Raw genomic sequence first — 13,848 nt, forward strand, 5'->3', positions numbered from 1 at the left:
GTTGACGCAGATCACGCTGCATTGCAGCCATTCCGATGGTCAGGTCTTCTACCTGACGTTGGAGTGATTGATCCGAGTTTCCCGTTGGCTGCTGGACACTCTGGGTGGGCCGGTCCTTTGGCCGCGCCACTTGTTCGGACGTCGTCGCTATGGGACCTCGAGACGCCGCCATCTCCGGGTACTCCGCCTCGGGGTCTGAATGGTTCCCAATGGTTAAGATGGCGGTGTTTTTAAAATCTGCGAAGGGCTTACCCGGCATTTGCATCTTGAGGATCCGCAGCTGAGTCTTGACGTTAGGGTTCGACGCTCCCTCTATGAATTGGATAGTGAGCGTCTCGTCGCTGTTACGAATCTCATCTTTATCGGCCGCTTGGATGAGCTTCAGGGTCTTCTGTAGACTCAGGGCGAAATCCCGGAGGCTCTCGCCCGGCCGCTGTTTCCGTCCGTAGAGCTGCATCTTCAACTCCGGGAGGGTGGCGGTCTCGAAGATCGTGGCCAGCCGATCCAAGATCTGGTCAATGCCCGTCTTTTGGTCATCTGCCCATGATTCGACTTCGCTGAGGGCGGAGCCCGTAAGCTGACCGATCAGGATCTGTACCCTCTGTTCTTCACTCGGGGTGTAGAGTTGGGACATGGACTTCAGTTGGTTCTTGAACGCCGTGAACGTGGCGCCCTTGTTGGGGTCCCCACTGTAGGTCAGCATCCATGGGGCCCCGAAGTAGTAGGGTAGTGTGATGGGAGCACGAGGTGTCGCCGCTGGGTCGGGTGCTATCACTGGGGCTACGACTTGTTGATCAACGTTGGGGGGCACGGCGGGTGCCTGCCCACCCACGGCTTGGGGTGCCTCCATCCTGGGTTTAGATTATACTCCGAGTTGACCGCGATCCTGTTCGTGACGCCAGGAAAGATGTGGACACCGCTAGGGGGATTACCTCACTTGAAGCGCCTGGAATCGGTCCCACTAGTCTTCTTCGGTTCACGGTCTGGAGTCTTCTCTTACTATAGGATGGGTACACAAATCAATCGACACACTTTCTCAATTGATGCTTTATTCTGGGCCTGCAACTAGGGGCGCCAGCTGTTTTCGCACTTTGAAATGGGGAGAACAGCACGTAACAATATAACGCAATATCAAAGTGCAAACATCGTTTTAAATACAACAGTACAGTAGTTCTAGAACAGTTATTTACAATTACGATTATTTATGATTATCGCTAACACCTATATCATGAAATATTACTTGCACCACTTAAACCTATGTACCCGGGTACTATCGTTAGCTAAGACCGGTCAGTCCTCAATAAGAACCTATGCATAGGATTTAATTATGTCTATGAGTCCCTGTTATTTTATCCTTTGGCCACCGGGTGGCAATATTGGTCCAGCAACCTTTTCCTTGGATTTGGGAAGTGGGGTTAACTTTTAAGGTCAGGGACAAAGTACCTGTAGACGGTGCCAGCTCCCGCTGGGTCTGGGCAAATATTCACCGGTCGCAGTGCACCCCGACGGGATTGCTAGTGTGGGCGCCAGGCGTTGCCACACTCCGCTACACTGCGCCCCGGCTGCTGTCGGGTTCTCTGTCTGGCTGCAATGCTGCTGGGCTCTGCAGTTCCCCCTACTGCTCACTCGGTTCTCCCACTGTATGGGCACCTGGTGGGGAGGCTTGTTGGTGGCCTGGCGTGGCCCTGTAATGTCCTGCTGGTGGCCGGGTGCTGGTGGGGGGCCTCTAGTGGCCTGGGGAGGCTTGTGGCCTGATACTGCTGGTGGGGCCTGGGGCTGCTCGTGGCCTGATGCTGCTGGGGGGGGCCTGGGGCTGTTTGTGGCCCGATGCTGCTGGTGGGGCCTGGGCTGTTTGTGGCCTGATGCTGCTGGTGGGGCCTGGGCTGCTTATAGCCTGATGCTGCCGTGGGCGCCGTTAGTGGCCTGGGGCTGGTGGGGGTCTACGCTGCTGTTGGCTCTTTTCCCCTCTTACCCGCTCCCTTGTCGTCCTGGCAGTCGGCGGGGGTCAGCGTCGCGGTCCCTCCTCTCCCCTGGGTAGAGGCGTCGCTCCTGCGCGCAGTCCACGGCTCCCGGCGTCTGTCTCACCCGGCGATGACGTCACTGCTCCGCCGCGTCCTCCGCTCCCGTCTTCTTCACTCGGCAGGGAGTCCCGCTGCTGGCTCTCTGCTCCTTCCCTTCACACGCTGCCGCTTGACACGGGGATTCTTCTGCGGGCTCTCTCCTTTCAGCGCAGCGTCCCAGCACTTCTCACGCTGCCGCTCAGCTCTGCCTCCACGTGAGTACTCTTCCCAGCTCTTCCCTCTTCATCCGGTCCTCCTTTTCCTTTTTCTCCCACCAATCCCAGGTCGCGCTGACCTGTCTGTCAAAGGTTGCTTCTGCCCCCCTCCCACTTCAACCCTCTCAAAGCGTCCACATTAACCCCTACTGTGCTGGGGCTTACACAATGTTGTTTTTAGGCCAAAAGGTTGCACACGTGATCCATCTGTGTGGCACTGCAGCAGCAGACAGGATGGCAGTTTCAAAAGCAGACAAAAATGCTCCAAAGAGCACATAAAGCTAAGAAAATAAGTGCAAGATGGAATTGTCCTTGGACCCTCCCACGCACACTTATGTTGCGTAAATAGGACATGCACACTGTCTTTAGCAAACCAATCATTTCAGCCACAGGGTTGCCACACGACTGTGGCTGAAATGATTGGTTTGTTTGAGCCCACACAAAAAAAAAGAAGCAAATCACCTCTCCCTGTACAAACTGGCTCTACAGAGGCAAGATGTCATCGTCATCCTCACATATTATCAATTTGTCCCAGCTGGAATCCATAATCACAGGTCCCTCTGTAGTCTTTGGAGGCAATTGCTGGTCTTCATTGAAGAACTGATTAATTTTGATGAACATCATCTTCTCCACATTTTGCAGAAGCAACCTCCTATGCCGCTCACTGACCAGGTTCCCTGCTGCACTAAAAACTCTTTCGGAGTACACACTGGACTTTTGCAGCAGTACCAATGGACTTTAACATTAGTGCCACAGGACTTATGCAGCAATGTCACTGGACTGGATCACTGTGCTATACACACAGTGTCATTGGACTGGAATATACAGCACTTTCACTAAACTGGACTATATACAGTACACAATGTATCACTGACTGGACTGAACTAAACACTACAGCACTTTCACGGACTGGACTGTCACTGATATATACACAGCAGTAAGCGGTATCACTGGCACTGTGATTTCACTGGACACAGCCTTAAATGGACTGGTGGATGACTGGATGTATATATTATTAATTATAGCAGCAGCAGCGGGCAGGCGGTGAAGGGAGGCAGGCGGCCAGGACGTCCTCACACTTTATTCTCTGTGTCTGGAGTGAAGATGACACCGACCGCCCACCCCTTTAAAGGTTCCGGATCTCACAAGATCTGACGACAGGATCTCGCAAAGCTCTGGAGACCCGCGCTCCGAGTCTTGGCGGGAATTCCTGAACAGGCTCCGAGAGCGGGTTCAGATTGTGGGTGTCTGGGGGTGCCCGGATTCCCACAATCCAATCTCGCTCATCTCTAATTTACATAAAGATAGTAAGCGACGCAATGATAGCGGCCTGCGGCATTGCAGACATTCCTAACGGCGCCTGTAGTGCAAATTAACGCTCGGGACACGTGACATGTGACATCACATGATACCCACCAGCAGCATTGTAGCTGGGCAGGCGCAAAGAAGAACCCGGAAGTGACAATGTGTCTCCCGCACGTGTGCCGCAGCTGGTCTCCACCTGTGGATCAGTGACTGTATTGACAAATGCCCGTTATGTGAATCAAGCATTTAATTATGGTAGACGTCTGTCGTGCGTTGTATAAACCGCAGGATAGTTTATGTCATTAGCAGCTTGTACCAATGCATGTGATAATAATGTACAGGAAAATGCTGGGAGATGGGCCAATTCTGGAACAAAAATACACAATAGATAATGCATTTTTAAGGTCGATCCATTGTGCAAGAACAGAAACAAAAAAAATCAATATCTGAATTGAATACGCTATAAATGCAACCTAAAAGAGGGCGCACGGCCCCGTGGAGAGTAAGAAACGCTGGAATAGGATCTGCAGGACTGCGCGTGTATGTTTCATTGAATGGCCATCGACGCTATTGTTGATGGCAATAGTGCAAATGGGTGCCAGACGCGGTCCCGACAGTCGGGATCCCGACAGTCATTTACCCGACGTCGGGGTCCACTACCCCCATAGAGGGAGAATAGAATAGCTTGCTACGCTCGCCACTGTGCCCGCAGCGTGACAAATGCAGCGAGCCCGCAAGGGGCTTTGTTGCGCTCACCATGCTGTCTGAGTCCGTGCAGTCGGGATCCCAACGTTGGGCTAATGACTGTCGGGATCCCGACTGTCGGTACCCTATACCACACCCGTGCAAATGACCAGCAATGGTAGCATACTATGTAATGTATGACCATCGATGGTTTTAACTATCGATGCTATCCTTGTTATTTAACTGACTGGCCCGTGTGCCAATCAGAACTGGGGGTGGGGCTTTACAGGTGTCGGGGGGCAGAGCTGTACTCCGTGTGCGAGCCCCTTGGTTCTAAAAAAAAAATATTCGGTTATGCTTTTCCATCAATGGAGGGAAACATTCTGGTTCTCCCATCAATGGCAAAACTATTCAACATCGGTCATAAACCATTGAAAATTTAGAAGCATTGATGGTTGATGGCCATCCCTAGGTCAACCCGAGATTGGTGCCATGGGTCCGCTACCTTGACTATGACCACGCCCTGTTTAAAAGGGATATAACTTCTGTAATTTAAATCGTGACATTCATGGATTACACAGGTTCTGTGGCTGATTAAAACCAATTGAAATGCAGGCTTGATGTCCGCCAGCCACAGAACCTGTATAATCCACGAGTGCCCTGGTTAAAAGGGATCATCTGGTAATCCTAGATACAGTATAAGGCGCCTTATGCGTTAGTCAGATGCAATTTGTATGGTGAAGAGTGAAAACAGGCCAAAGGTTTACCTGTATTATTCCATCTGATAACATACATAGTAACTTATAACATAGTAATTAAGGTTGAAAAATACGTTAGTCCATCGAGTTCAACCTCTTTAACTACTGAGTAAATCATTTATATGACTCCATTAGTGGCCAAGAATTTATCCAGTTTTGATTTAAATTCATTAACAGTAGATGCTGTAACCACCCCACCGGCAATGAGTTCCAGAATGTTACTGCTCTAATGGTGAAGAATCCTCTTCCTAATTCAGCACGGAATTTCTTTTCCTCGAGCCTCAGTACATGCCCGTGGGTCCTAAGTATAGGCCTGTTAGTGAACAAATCATCTCCCAGTTCTATATGATTCCCAATTCTAGGGTATATTCACTGTCAGACGGAGGAGGAATATATTCCGTCAATTTGATATTCCACCTATTCAGAATGCTTTCCTAGTGGAAAGCGTCCTGGCGGAGGATCAAACAGGCGTACATTCTGCCTGACAGCCCCCTGCACTCCGACAAAAGTAGTCAGACGTATGTCTGATGTAGGTTTGACAATAAATCCACCAAACCCAGCCCCCATTAACTTTGTTGCTTTTTATTGTGGTCAGTGAAGATGCCATCCATGGCCTCCTGCTCTGCCCGCTTATTTGGCAGACTCCTCTTCTGCCCCTTTGGCCTACACCAGTGATGCCCAACTATTTCCATCCTGCCCTGACCTCACCACTTCCCTCCACCAAGGTCTAATTTTCTCTCTGCCATCACATCCTGGATGCTTAAAAAAAAAATGTCCAGAACCAGGTGTACTGTTCTCTTCCTCAATGATGACATCATCACATTCTCATGAGTTCCAAGTCTTCTGCCGGGAGGACAACCTCAGCTTCTCTCCTCTCCTCCACCCATCAATATTTTAGTCCCAGGCTTGGTCCTATCGTTTCGAACATCATAACCAGGACGAGACTCCTCTTCTTCCGCAACACTACCAAAACACTTCTCCATACATCCTTACAATTGCATTTTGTTATTGTACTTGCTTTATTGTTACCTTATGTTATTGCTTTTTAAAAATTTGAGTTTTCTTGTGTTGTAGTTTATGTGATTTTTGCCCACTGCGCTCTATGGTACTGCAGTAATATGTGGCACCTATAAACACCAGTAATAATAATACTCAGGAAAGAAAAACACATACTATTTAAGTCCAGTAACTTTATTTCTACACAATAATGACAAAGGCATGTAACTCAGGATACCAGAGAAGGATTCCATAGGTAAAGGCTGTAAGTGGGCAATAAGGTCGGCTGGTTGGGATTTCACAAACTCTAATTGGGATTTTGCATCTACCATGGCAAAACTTTCTTTTCACTGACGAACTCCCCATACGGTGAATCCACCGAAGGCGGGAGGAGCGCCAGATACACCGGTGTCTCTGCACCTTCATCAGGAGACTTGGTAGCTTTGGGACCAGCCATGTCGGTCCTCACCCACCCTGGGCAGCAGGCATTGAGGATAATGCCCTCTCCTTTCCTGGTCTTCTTTAATTCCCGCGCTTGGATTTTGGATAGCACCATGATGCCAATTTCGGTCACCCCGTAAGCAGTGTTTGGCCAGCCTTCTTTTTGGTGGACGCCCTTCTTGGCATCTTCTACAAACTTCTCCATGAGTTTCTCCAGCTCCTCCTCTGTGATGGTGTCACTGCGGAATCTCTCCTGGAGCTCCGGGCTACAACTAGCTAGTGCCCTAGCGCCGGCCACAGTGGACACATTGACCACTCTCCCTAGAAGGACAGGACACACAGTCAATAGATAAACAGGTACAGGACAGTATAGAACATAGATGCTCCAAGTCCTTCATACTCACAATCCTAACTTGGCAGAGGAAAAAGCAAATCAAGGGACTTCTCAATCAGTCTTTCAGTGGGCCTATCGTTTATACACAGTACAGGCAGCCATTGTGTGGGCTAAGCAAATATTCATCAGAATGTATCCAATCATTTCCTTTGGAACCACTACCTCAGGAATATAGGTCAGTGACCACTAGAGGCCACTAAACACACCAAATTACTCCTTTGAAAGTGAAAGCAAATGATCTGTTTCAAACTTGCTGGATATGGACGGAGGGAGCTGAGAAGACAGATTGGAGGTAGGAGCAGATAGGGACTAAAGCCTTCACCCTTTTTTCGACTAGCTACTTTTTTCGACTAGCCTATCCCTCTTCCTAACCTCTTTTGATCCTCCTATCCTGCCTCCGTTCCTACTTATCCTGTTGTTTTTCGTTCGTCCACCCACCTATTTTTAGTATGTTAACTCTTATGAGTAGGGTCCTCCTTCCTCACGTACTCACCCTACCTCTTTACCTCACCTGTGCTCCTGTCCTGTTCTTCTCTTCCTCTACTTCATCTTCAGTCTCCTCGACAATTTTGACACCTACTTCTGAACTGATGCTGATTTTAGTTCTACCAGCTATACCCCTATTTATACTGTATTTTTCAACACACCCTGTACGTTACCTTGTCATTTGTTTTTTGTTTGCTATGTACGGCGCTGCGGACACTTTGCGGCGCCTTATAAATAAACGTACTACTACTACTTCATATTGACTAGTATAATAATAATAATAATAATAATAATAATAATAATAATAATGATGATGATAATACAGAACACTCTTAAAAAAGGAGAAAGTGACCACTAGGGGCGCTGTTCTATTGGAATCTATTTTATAAATATTGTATCTTGTTGTTTGTTTAGTATATTAAGCAAAACATGTCTAGAATATGCACCAGAAAAGCGCCTTTCAGTGTTGCCCAGAATATTACATTATAGAATGCGGAATGTAGATTTAGGGCTGGTTCTGAGGTGGCCACGTCTATTGCCGCATTCACATATTCATCTACATGGTAAGGTTCCTCTAAGGCAGGGGTGTCTAAACTTTTTGCGACGAGGGCCAGATTTGGTGGAGTGTATATGTGTGTGGGCCGACCATTCAGCCTGACATTCTTTGAATCATTCATCACATCAGGTCCCCCACTCTGCCCCCATTCACTCTATATCCCCCAGCCTGCCCCATCACTGTATTTCCCCCAGCCTGCCCCCATTCACTGTATGTTCCCCACTCTGCACCCATTCACTCTGTCCCCCAGCCTGCCCCCCTTCTCTTAATGTCCATCAGTGCCTCCATTCATTGTATGTCCCCAAGCCTGACCCTCCTTCACTGTATGACTCCCATTCACTGTATGACCCCCACTCTGCCCCCACTCACTGTATGTCCCCCAGCCTGCCCCTGCTCCCCCTTCTCTGATGGCCATCACTGCCTCCATTCACTGTATGTCCCCCAGCCTGACCCTCCTTCGCTGTATGTCCCCCACCTCTTCTCTGTATGTTTCCCAGCCCCTTGTGTGAGCCAGAGGAAGGAGAGGCAAAGCAGGCACTGCAAGGACAGGAGATGCTTGGGCTCCCGCTGCTGCCCTCCTCCGCTCTGCATGTTATGGGAGCAAGCTTCCCCTTTGCTGTCCCCCTCCCCAAACACTGCTGTCACTGTGATTGTGGAGTAGGGTGATACACAATTGCAGCAGCAGGGGTAGGACGTCAAACACATCTGACTGTGGCGGCCGGCACCTCCTCACCGCAGCAGACAGCAAGGTAAAGGTGCGCTCGCCGGGGCCCCACCTTGTGTCCTGTCCTGTGCTTCCCACATTTGATGCTCTGCCTTCTTCCAGCTGGAGGCTGCGGGCCGCTTGAAATGACAGCACGGGCCGCATTTGGCCCCCGGGCCTGACTTTGGGCATGCCTGCTCTAAGGGGACGGAGGCACTTAAACAGGGAGCACTTCATTAAGAAACCTGTCCGACAAGGTTGGGCGGCATTCAATGACTCCGACAAGGGGGTTTATATGGAGAGGATGTTTTTTTCTCGCCAAAAACAAGACATCCTCACCGTCAAACCCCCTCGCCGTATTCAATGTACAGCCCGAATCCTCATGAGAGGACGGTGAGGATCCCCCAAAACGGCGAGGTTTGCTGCAAATGCAGCGAGTCTGCCGCATTTTGTGACGAGCCCCGCTGTTGTAATGGCCACACTCGCCTTAGGGAAGAGACGAGGTGGAAACAGCGAGTGAAGGGGAGGTAGTTGAATACTCTGACGGCGAGCTACCGGCACTTCTCGCCGTCGATAGCTCACCGTCAGGGCATTGAATATACCCCGGTGTGTACATGGGGGAGGGGGTCTGGCAGTACCCTATGTAATTCCCTTCTAGGTAATACTGTACAGAATGCCTTCTACGTCAGTATAGAATATAGAGTATATGCTGGGAATTAGCTTATATTTTAGACAGCTGACATTTATACATATATATTTGTTGGCTGTTTAATAACTGGAAGATTATTTCCTATTAAAGACCCCAAATGAAGGCTTTCCATATTTAGTTATGCCCTTTATTACATCACAAGTCATCTGTGACATTGAACAGTCTATGACCACCGCTATGTACTTACCGTTTGGTTTAATTAGTGGAAGTAGCTCGTTACAAATGTCTCGGGTGCCATAGAAGTTTGTCCTCATTGTTACTTCGGCCTGGGTACCAAACGGGGTCGTGTCAGCCACTGGGGAAATAGAAGTTCATCGAAACATCACTAATCAAATAATAAACTAGATGTAATAACCTGGATGTATTTCAGCTTCACCACTCATTGGGGCACATGTATCGCGCGCCCCTGTCAGCAAGGCAGCGGGGACAGGGGGTGCTTCCCTGCCCATCTCCGCTTACGGGAGACAGGCAGGGAGCGGGCAGCATGCAGGGGAGAGCGGGCGAGACGAGCAGCAGTGGGAGTCGGCCGCAGGGGCTTCCGACTGAAGGGGGTGCGCGAGCGTCTTGTTCTGTCGGCGACTGGCAGGGGACAGTGCATGGCAATTCAATCGCCAGGAGATGCTCTAAGGAGAGTCGCTCCATCTGTACGCATGTGCAGTCTATTGATAACACCTGTAAATCACAGTTGTGAGAACAGATCTGAATCACCCCCTTAGTCTGTGGTTGTACTTGGTCCTGAAGAAGACCACATTTTTTGAAGACTGGGATGTAAAAAGCAGTAAACTTACTGTAGCAGAGATAAAGCCAATCAGCTCCTAACTGTCATGTTACAGACTGGGTGGAGATTTATTAAGCCTTAAAAAGAGATAAATGCGAGGGTGATAAAAAGGTACGGTTATACTGTTCCCTTCAGCTCCCTAGGGGACATAATGGCAGCTAGGCAGTGACTCGTATGGTGATCACGGGGGCATTTGTATCATTACCTCTTGGGACACTACACACTGAACACTGGCATTGGCCTAAGGTTTCTCCTGTGTAAGCAGATGAGCCTGGCACAAACTGTACTGTACTGTGTTCATCTGGGGCTCAATGAGTTTTCTTTTTGTGTTCTATGGTAGCAATGCAATTGCTTGTTTTTTTCTTTTATGTGAGGACCAATGTGATATTGTTTTTTTTCATGTGAGGGCCAATTTAATTTTATTTTTGTTACATGTGGGGACCAGTGTGATTGTTTTTTATTTTCATATGAGGGCCAATAAGATTGTTTTTTTTTTTTCCTGTGGGGGCCAATGTGTTTTTCCCTGTGGGGATCTGATGGTGTGTCTTGGAATTTTGAAATCTTGTTTGGTATGCCGTGAGTTAAAAAAGATGGATCGTCACTGCTCTAGTGTATTCTCTGTACAGCGCTGCGGTATATGTGTGTGTTACAGTATATAAATAAATACAATAATAAATGACTGGAACCAGCTACAGCGATACGTAACATCTGCTGCTTTAATATTTATAAAACAAACAAACAAACTGTATTTTCGTGCAGATGGTAACCAATCAGAAGGTATCAGGGATGACTTTCTGCAGGTTTCCTTTTAAACTAATAACAAAGAATGTAATTTCCCTTTATATCAGTTAAAAATGTTACCAAAATACAACTCCTGGGAAACCTAATGATAACATACACTGTATCTGTCCACTGGGATAAGACTAATTCCGCGCCTGGCAAGTTACAACACATACTGCACTGTAAATTAACTCAGTGACTGCCAGGCAGCGTGACAACACATGGCACAGTACAGTTGGTGGGGTAAGTTGCCAGACCCCAGGGAGGACATACCTTTAAATGCAATGCCAGCATTATTAATGAGGACATCCAGGCCTCCATACTTTTCTTTCATGAAGTTGCGCAGAGCCCGAATGCTGCCCAGGTCAATGATGTCCAGCTGGTGGAAGAGTGGGCACAGACCTTCATTTTCCTTCAGTGCCCTGATAGCTTCCTCCCCCAGCTGGGGGTTCCTGGCTGTCAGATACACGTCTCCCTGGAACTGCTGGCACAAAGCCCTCACTATAGCCAGGCCGAGCCCTTTGTTGCTCCCTGTGACTATTGCCACCCGTACCCCCGCCATGCTGCCAGTGCTGCAGACAATGTGTCAGATGAGACACTGGCAGAGCCACTAGACCTAATGAATGTTATGAAGCACTGACAGCTGTATGGGCTCACAGCTCCTCCCTACAAGGCTGGGACTAGAGGAACAATCACTCCTAAACATGCAGCAAGTAAATGTCCCCACAGACATGCTTCTCCTTCCCATAACAAACTGTGCAATGCTTCTGCCATCTAGTGGTCGCAAGAGTAACTGCTGCAACATACACTGGTGGGCAAATGCAGAATTGGGGGCAGAGCACAAAAAGGAGTAAAGGAATCTATCAGGGGCAAGTCTCCATTCTGCTGATGATTGTATCATATGGTTGGCAAAATCCAACATGCTAAACAATATTGTTTCCCTGGTTCTGGCCCAAAAGGGATCGGAATCGGCGAGTCAGGGATTTTTAACACGTTGATGTATGGGCTAACCATGCAGTGCTGCAGGCGGAGCAGATGTGACATGTGCAAAGATTTAGGTTTGGCATTGATGTGTCCTAGCTCTTATCTAAATTGCAGTGTTAATATAAAGCTGGTCAACACTTTTGAGCTACAGGCAAAAGAAGCCAGTATTTGCACTTCATGTAAACAAAATAATACCCCTTTTACAAAGTCCCAGATCCGACCCGACATTGATTCCCCCATTGATGTAAACGGGAGGTGGGGTGGATGACCGGGTGTACCCGTTTACACTGCCCTCTATCCAGGTCCAAGCCGTGTTCAACCCAGATCAGGACCTGGGTAGAAGTCAGGGGCGGATTTAGGGATGTTGGCGCCCCTAGGCACAACAATAACGGCTTCCCCCGCCTAATTCTATTATTTTTATTGATTACTTATAAGCCCTTATTTGATAATAGCCAATTTAATGGATTAATTAAAAAAAGCCACTAACTGTATTTTTTTTAATTATGTATACATATTTACTAAGTAGGACAGTTACAGGGGAAGTATCTGTCCTATCCATTTGCACTCTATTCGAAATGGAATATGGTACAGTACAGTGTATATTTTGCACTTACTGGTACATTTCAGGTTGATAGTACTATCACAAGCATCCAAGTGCCGCCCTCAAACACGTGCCGCCCCTAGGCACGTGCCTCACATGCCTAATGGGAAATTCGGCACTGGTAGAAGTCCCGTGTAAAGGGACACGAGGTGACCCATTTACACCGCCACTGACCCCGGGTCTTTGCGGTGGTGTAAAAGGGGTATTAACGTGCTTGCCCCCTTTGCACTTCAGCATCGGGTGTCACGGTTTTGCTACTTTTGTTGTTCCACGTGGCGTAAGAGAGTTCCGGCGATGGTATGGCAGCTATCATTACTTATATTTTTGTTTCCTACTTTTTATTTTTCAACCAGCTTTTCTTTGTTGCAGATGACCGGCAGGGTCAGACTAACACTGGGCGATTGTGAGCTGAAAGCAGCGGTGTGGACGGGCCAGTGGTGAGCGCTGATGTGCGGTCCTGCATTGTCACCGCCCATCGCTGCTTACCTGTTGCTATTACCAGCAGATGAGCAAGGGGGTGGATGGCTTTACATAGAGTCCTGCTATGGAGAGTCATCCACCCATGCATACCTCCCAACTGTCACGATTTTAGAGGGACAGTCCCGATTTTCGGGTCCTGTCGCGCTGTCCCACCCGCGGCAGGCATTGTCCCGCTGCGGGGGGTGGCAGTTGGGAGACCCCCCAATCTAGTAGAATAGACGCTGTGCGCATGCGCACAGCGTCTATTCTCGTATGAAAATGAGGTCGCGGCTAATTAGCATAAACCGCGCCCTCATTTGCATACGCCCCGCCCCCTTTTCGGGCGCACGCGCGGCTTCGCCGCGCGAGTGGCCCTATTTCTTCAAGTCAAAAGTTGGGAGGTATGCCCATGGGAAAATCGCTTAAACAGAAAATTGCTCAGTGTGTACGGGGCAGAGTGTATGCACTGATCAATTTTCAGCCCAGTGATTTTCCCCATCATCACTGTCCATACACGTTGGGCAAAATCATCCAGTGTCTATGGAAACTGGAAAAAACATTTGATGGTTTAGGATTTGCGGGCAGATATTGATCTGCGATAGGTTCACAGATAATTAGGGCATTTTCTCTTTCTAGGCCAGATGTACTAAGCTTCAAAAGTGATAAAATGGAGAGCGATAAACAGCCAGCCAATCAGCTCATACCTGACATTTTTCAAACACAGTCTGTGACATGGCAGGTAGGAGCTGATTGGCTGGTTGTTATTCACTTTCCATTTTATCACTTTTGAAGCTTAAGGTGCGTACACACGGGGCAATATGATCGCTGGCAATATATTGCTAGCAATATATTGCTCAGCAATCATATTGCCCCGTGTCCCGTTTTCATCTGCGACCAGAGATGGTCGCAGATGAAAATTTAAACACTGCTGGGTGAAGA

At 48.5% G+C, this 13,848-nt stretch overlaps 1 protein-coding gene across 1 annotated transcript; it reads right to left on the minus strand.

Moving 5' to 3' along the window:
- Positions 1-6,197: 6,197 nt before the first annotated feature.
- Positions 6,198-11,581, minus strand: LOC146059486 (carbonyl reductase [NADPH] 1-like). Its single transcript, XM_083171747.1, has 3 exons — positions 11,139-11,581; positions 9,495-9,602; positions 6,198-6,780 (listed from the first exon to the last, which is right to left on the minus strand). Exons 1-3 carry the CDS (start codon positions 11,425-11,427, stop codon positions 6,344-6,346), a joined length of 834 nt encoding a protein of 277 aa, XP_083027873.1. The 5' UTR covers positions 11,428-11,581; the 3' UTR covers positions 6,198-6,343.
- Between the last annotated feature and the right edge of the window lie 2,267 nt (positions 11,582-13,848).

The sequence above is a fragment of the Crinia signifera genome, chromosome 2 (genome assembly GCF_055691185.1).
Source record: "Crinia signifera chromosome 2, ASM5569118v1, whole genome shotgun sequence".
In the NCBI taxonomy this organism is placed as follows: domain Eukaryota; kingdom Metazoa; phylum Chordata; class Amphibia; order Anura; family Myobatrachidae; genus Crinia; species Crinia signifera.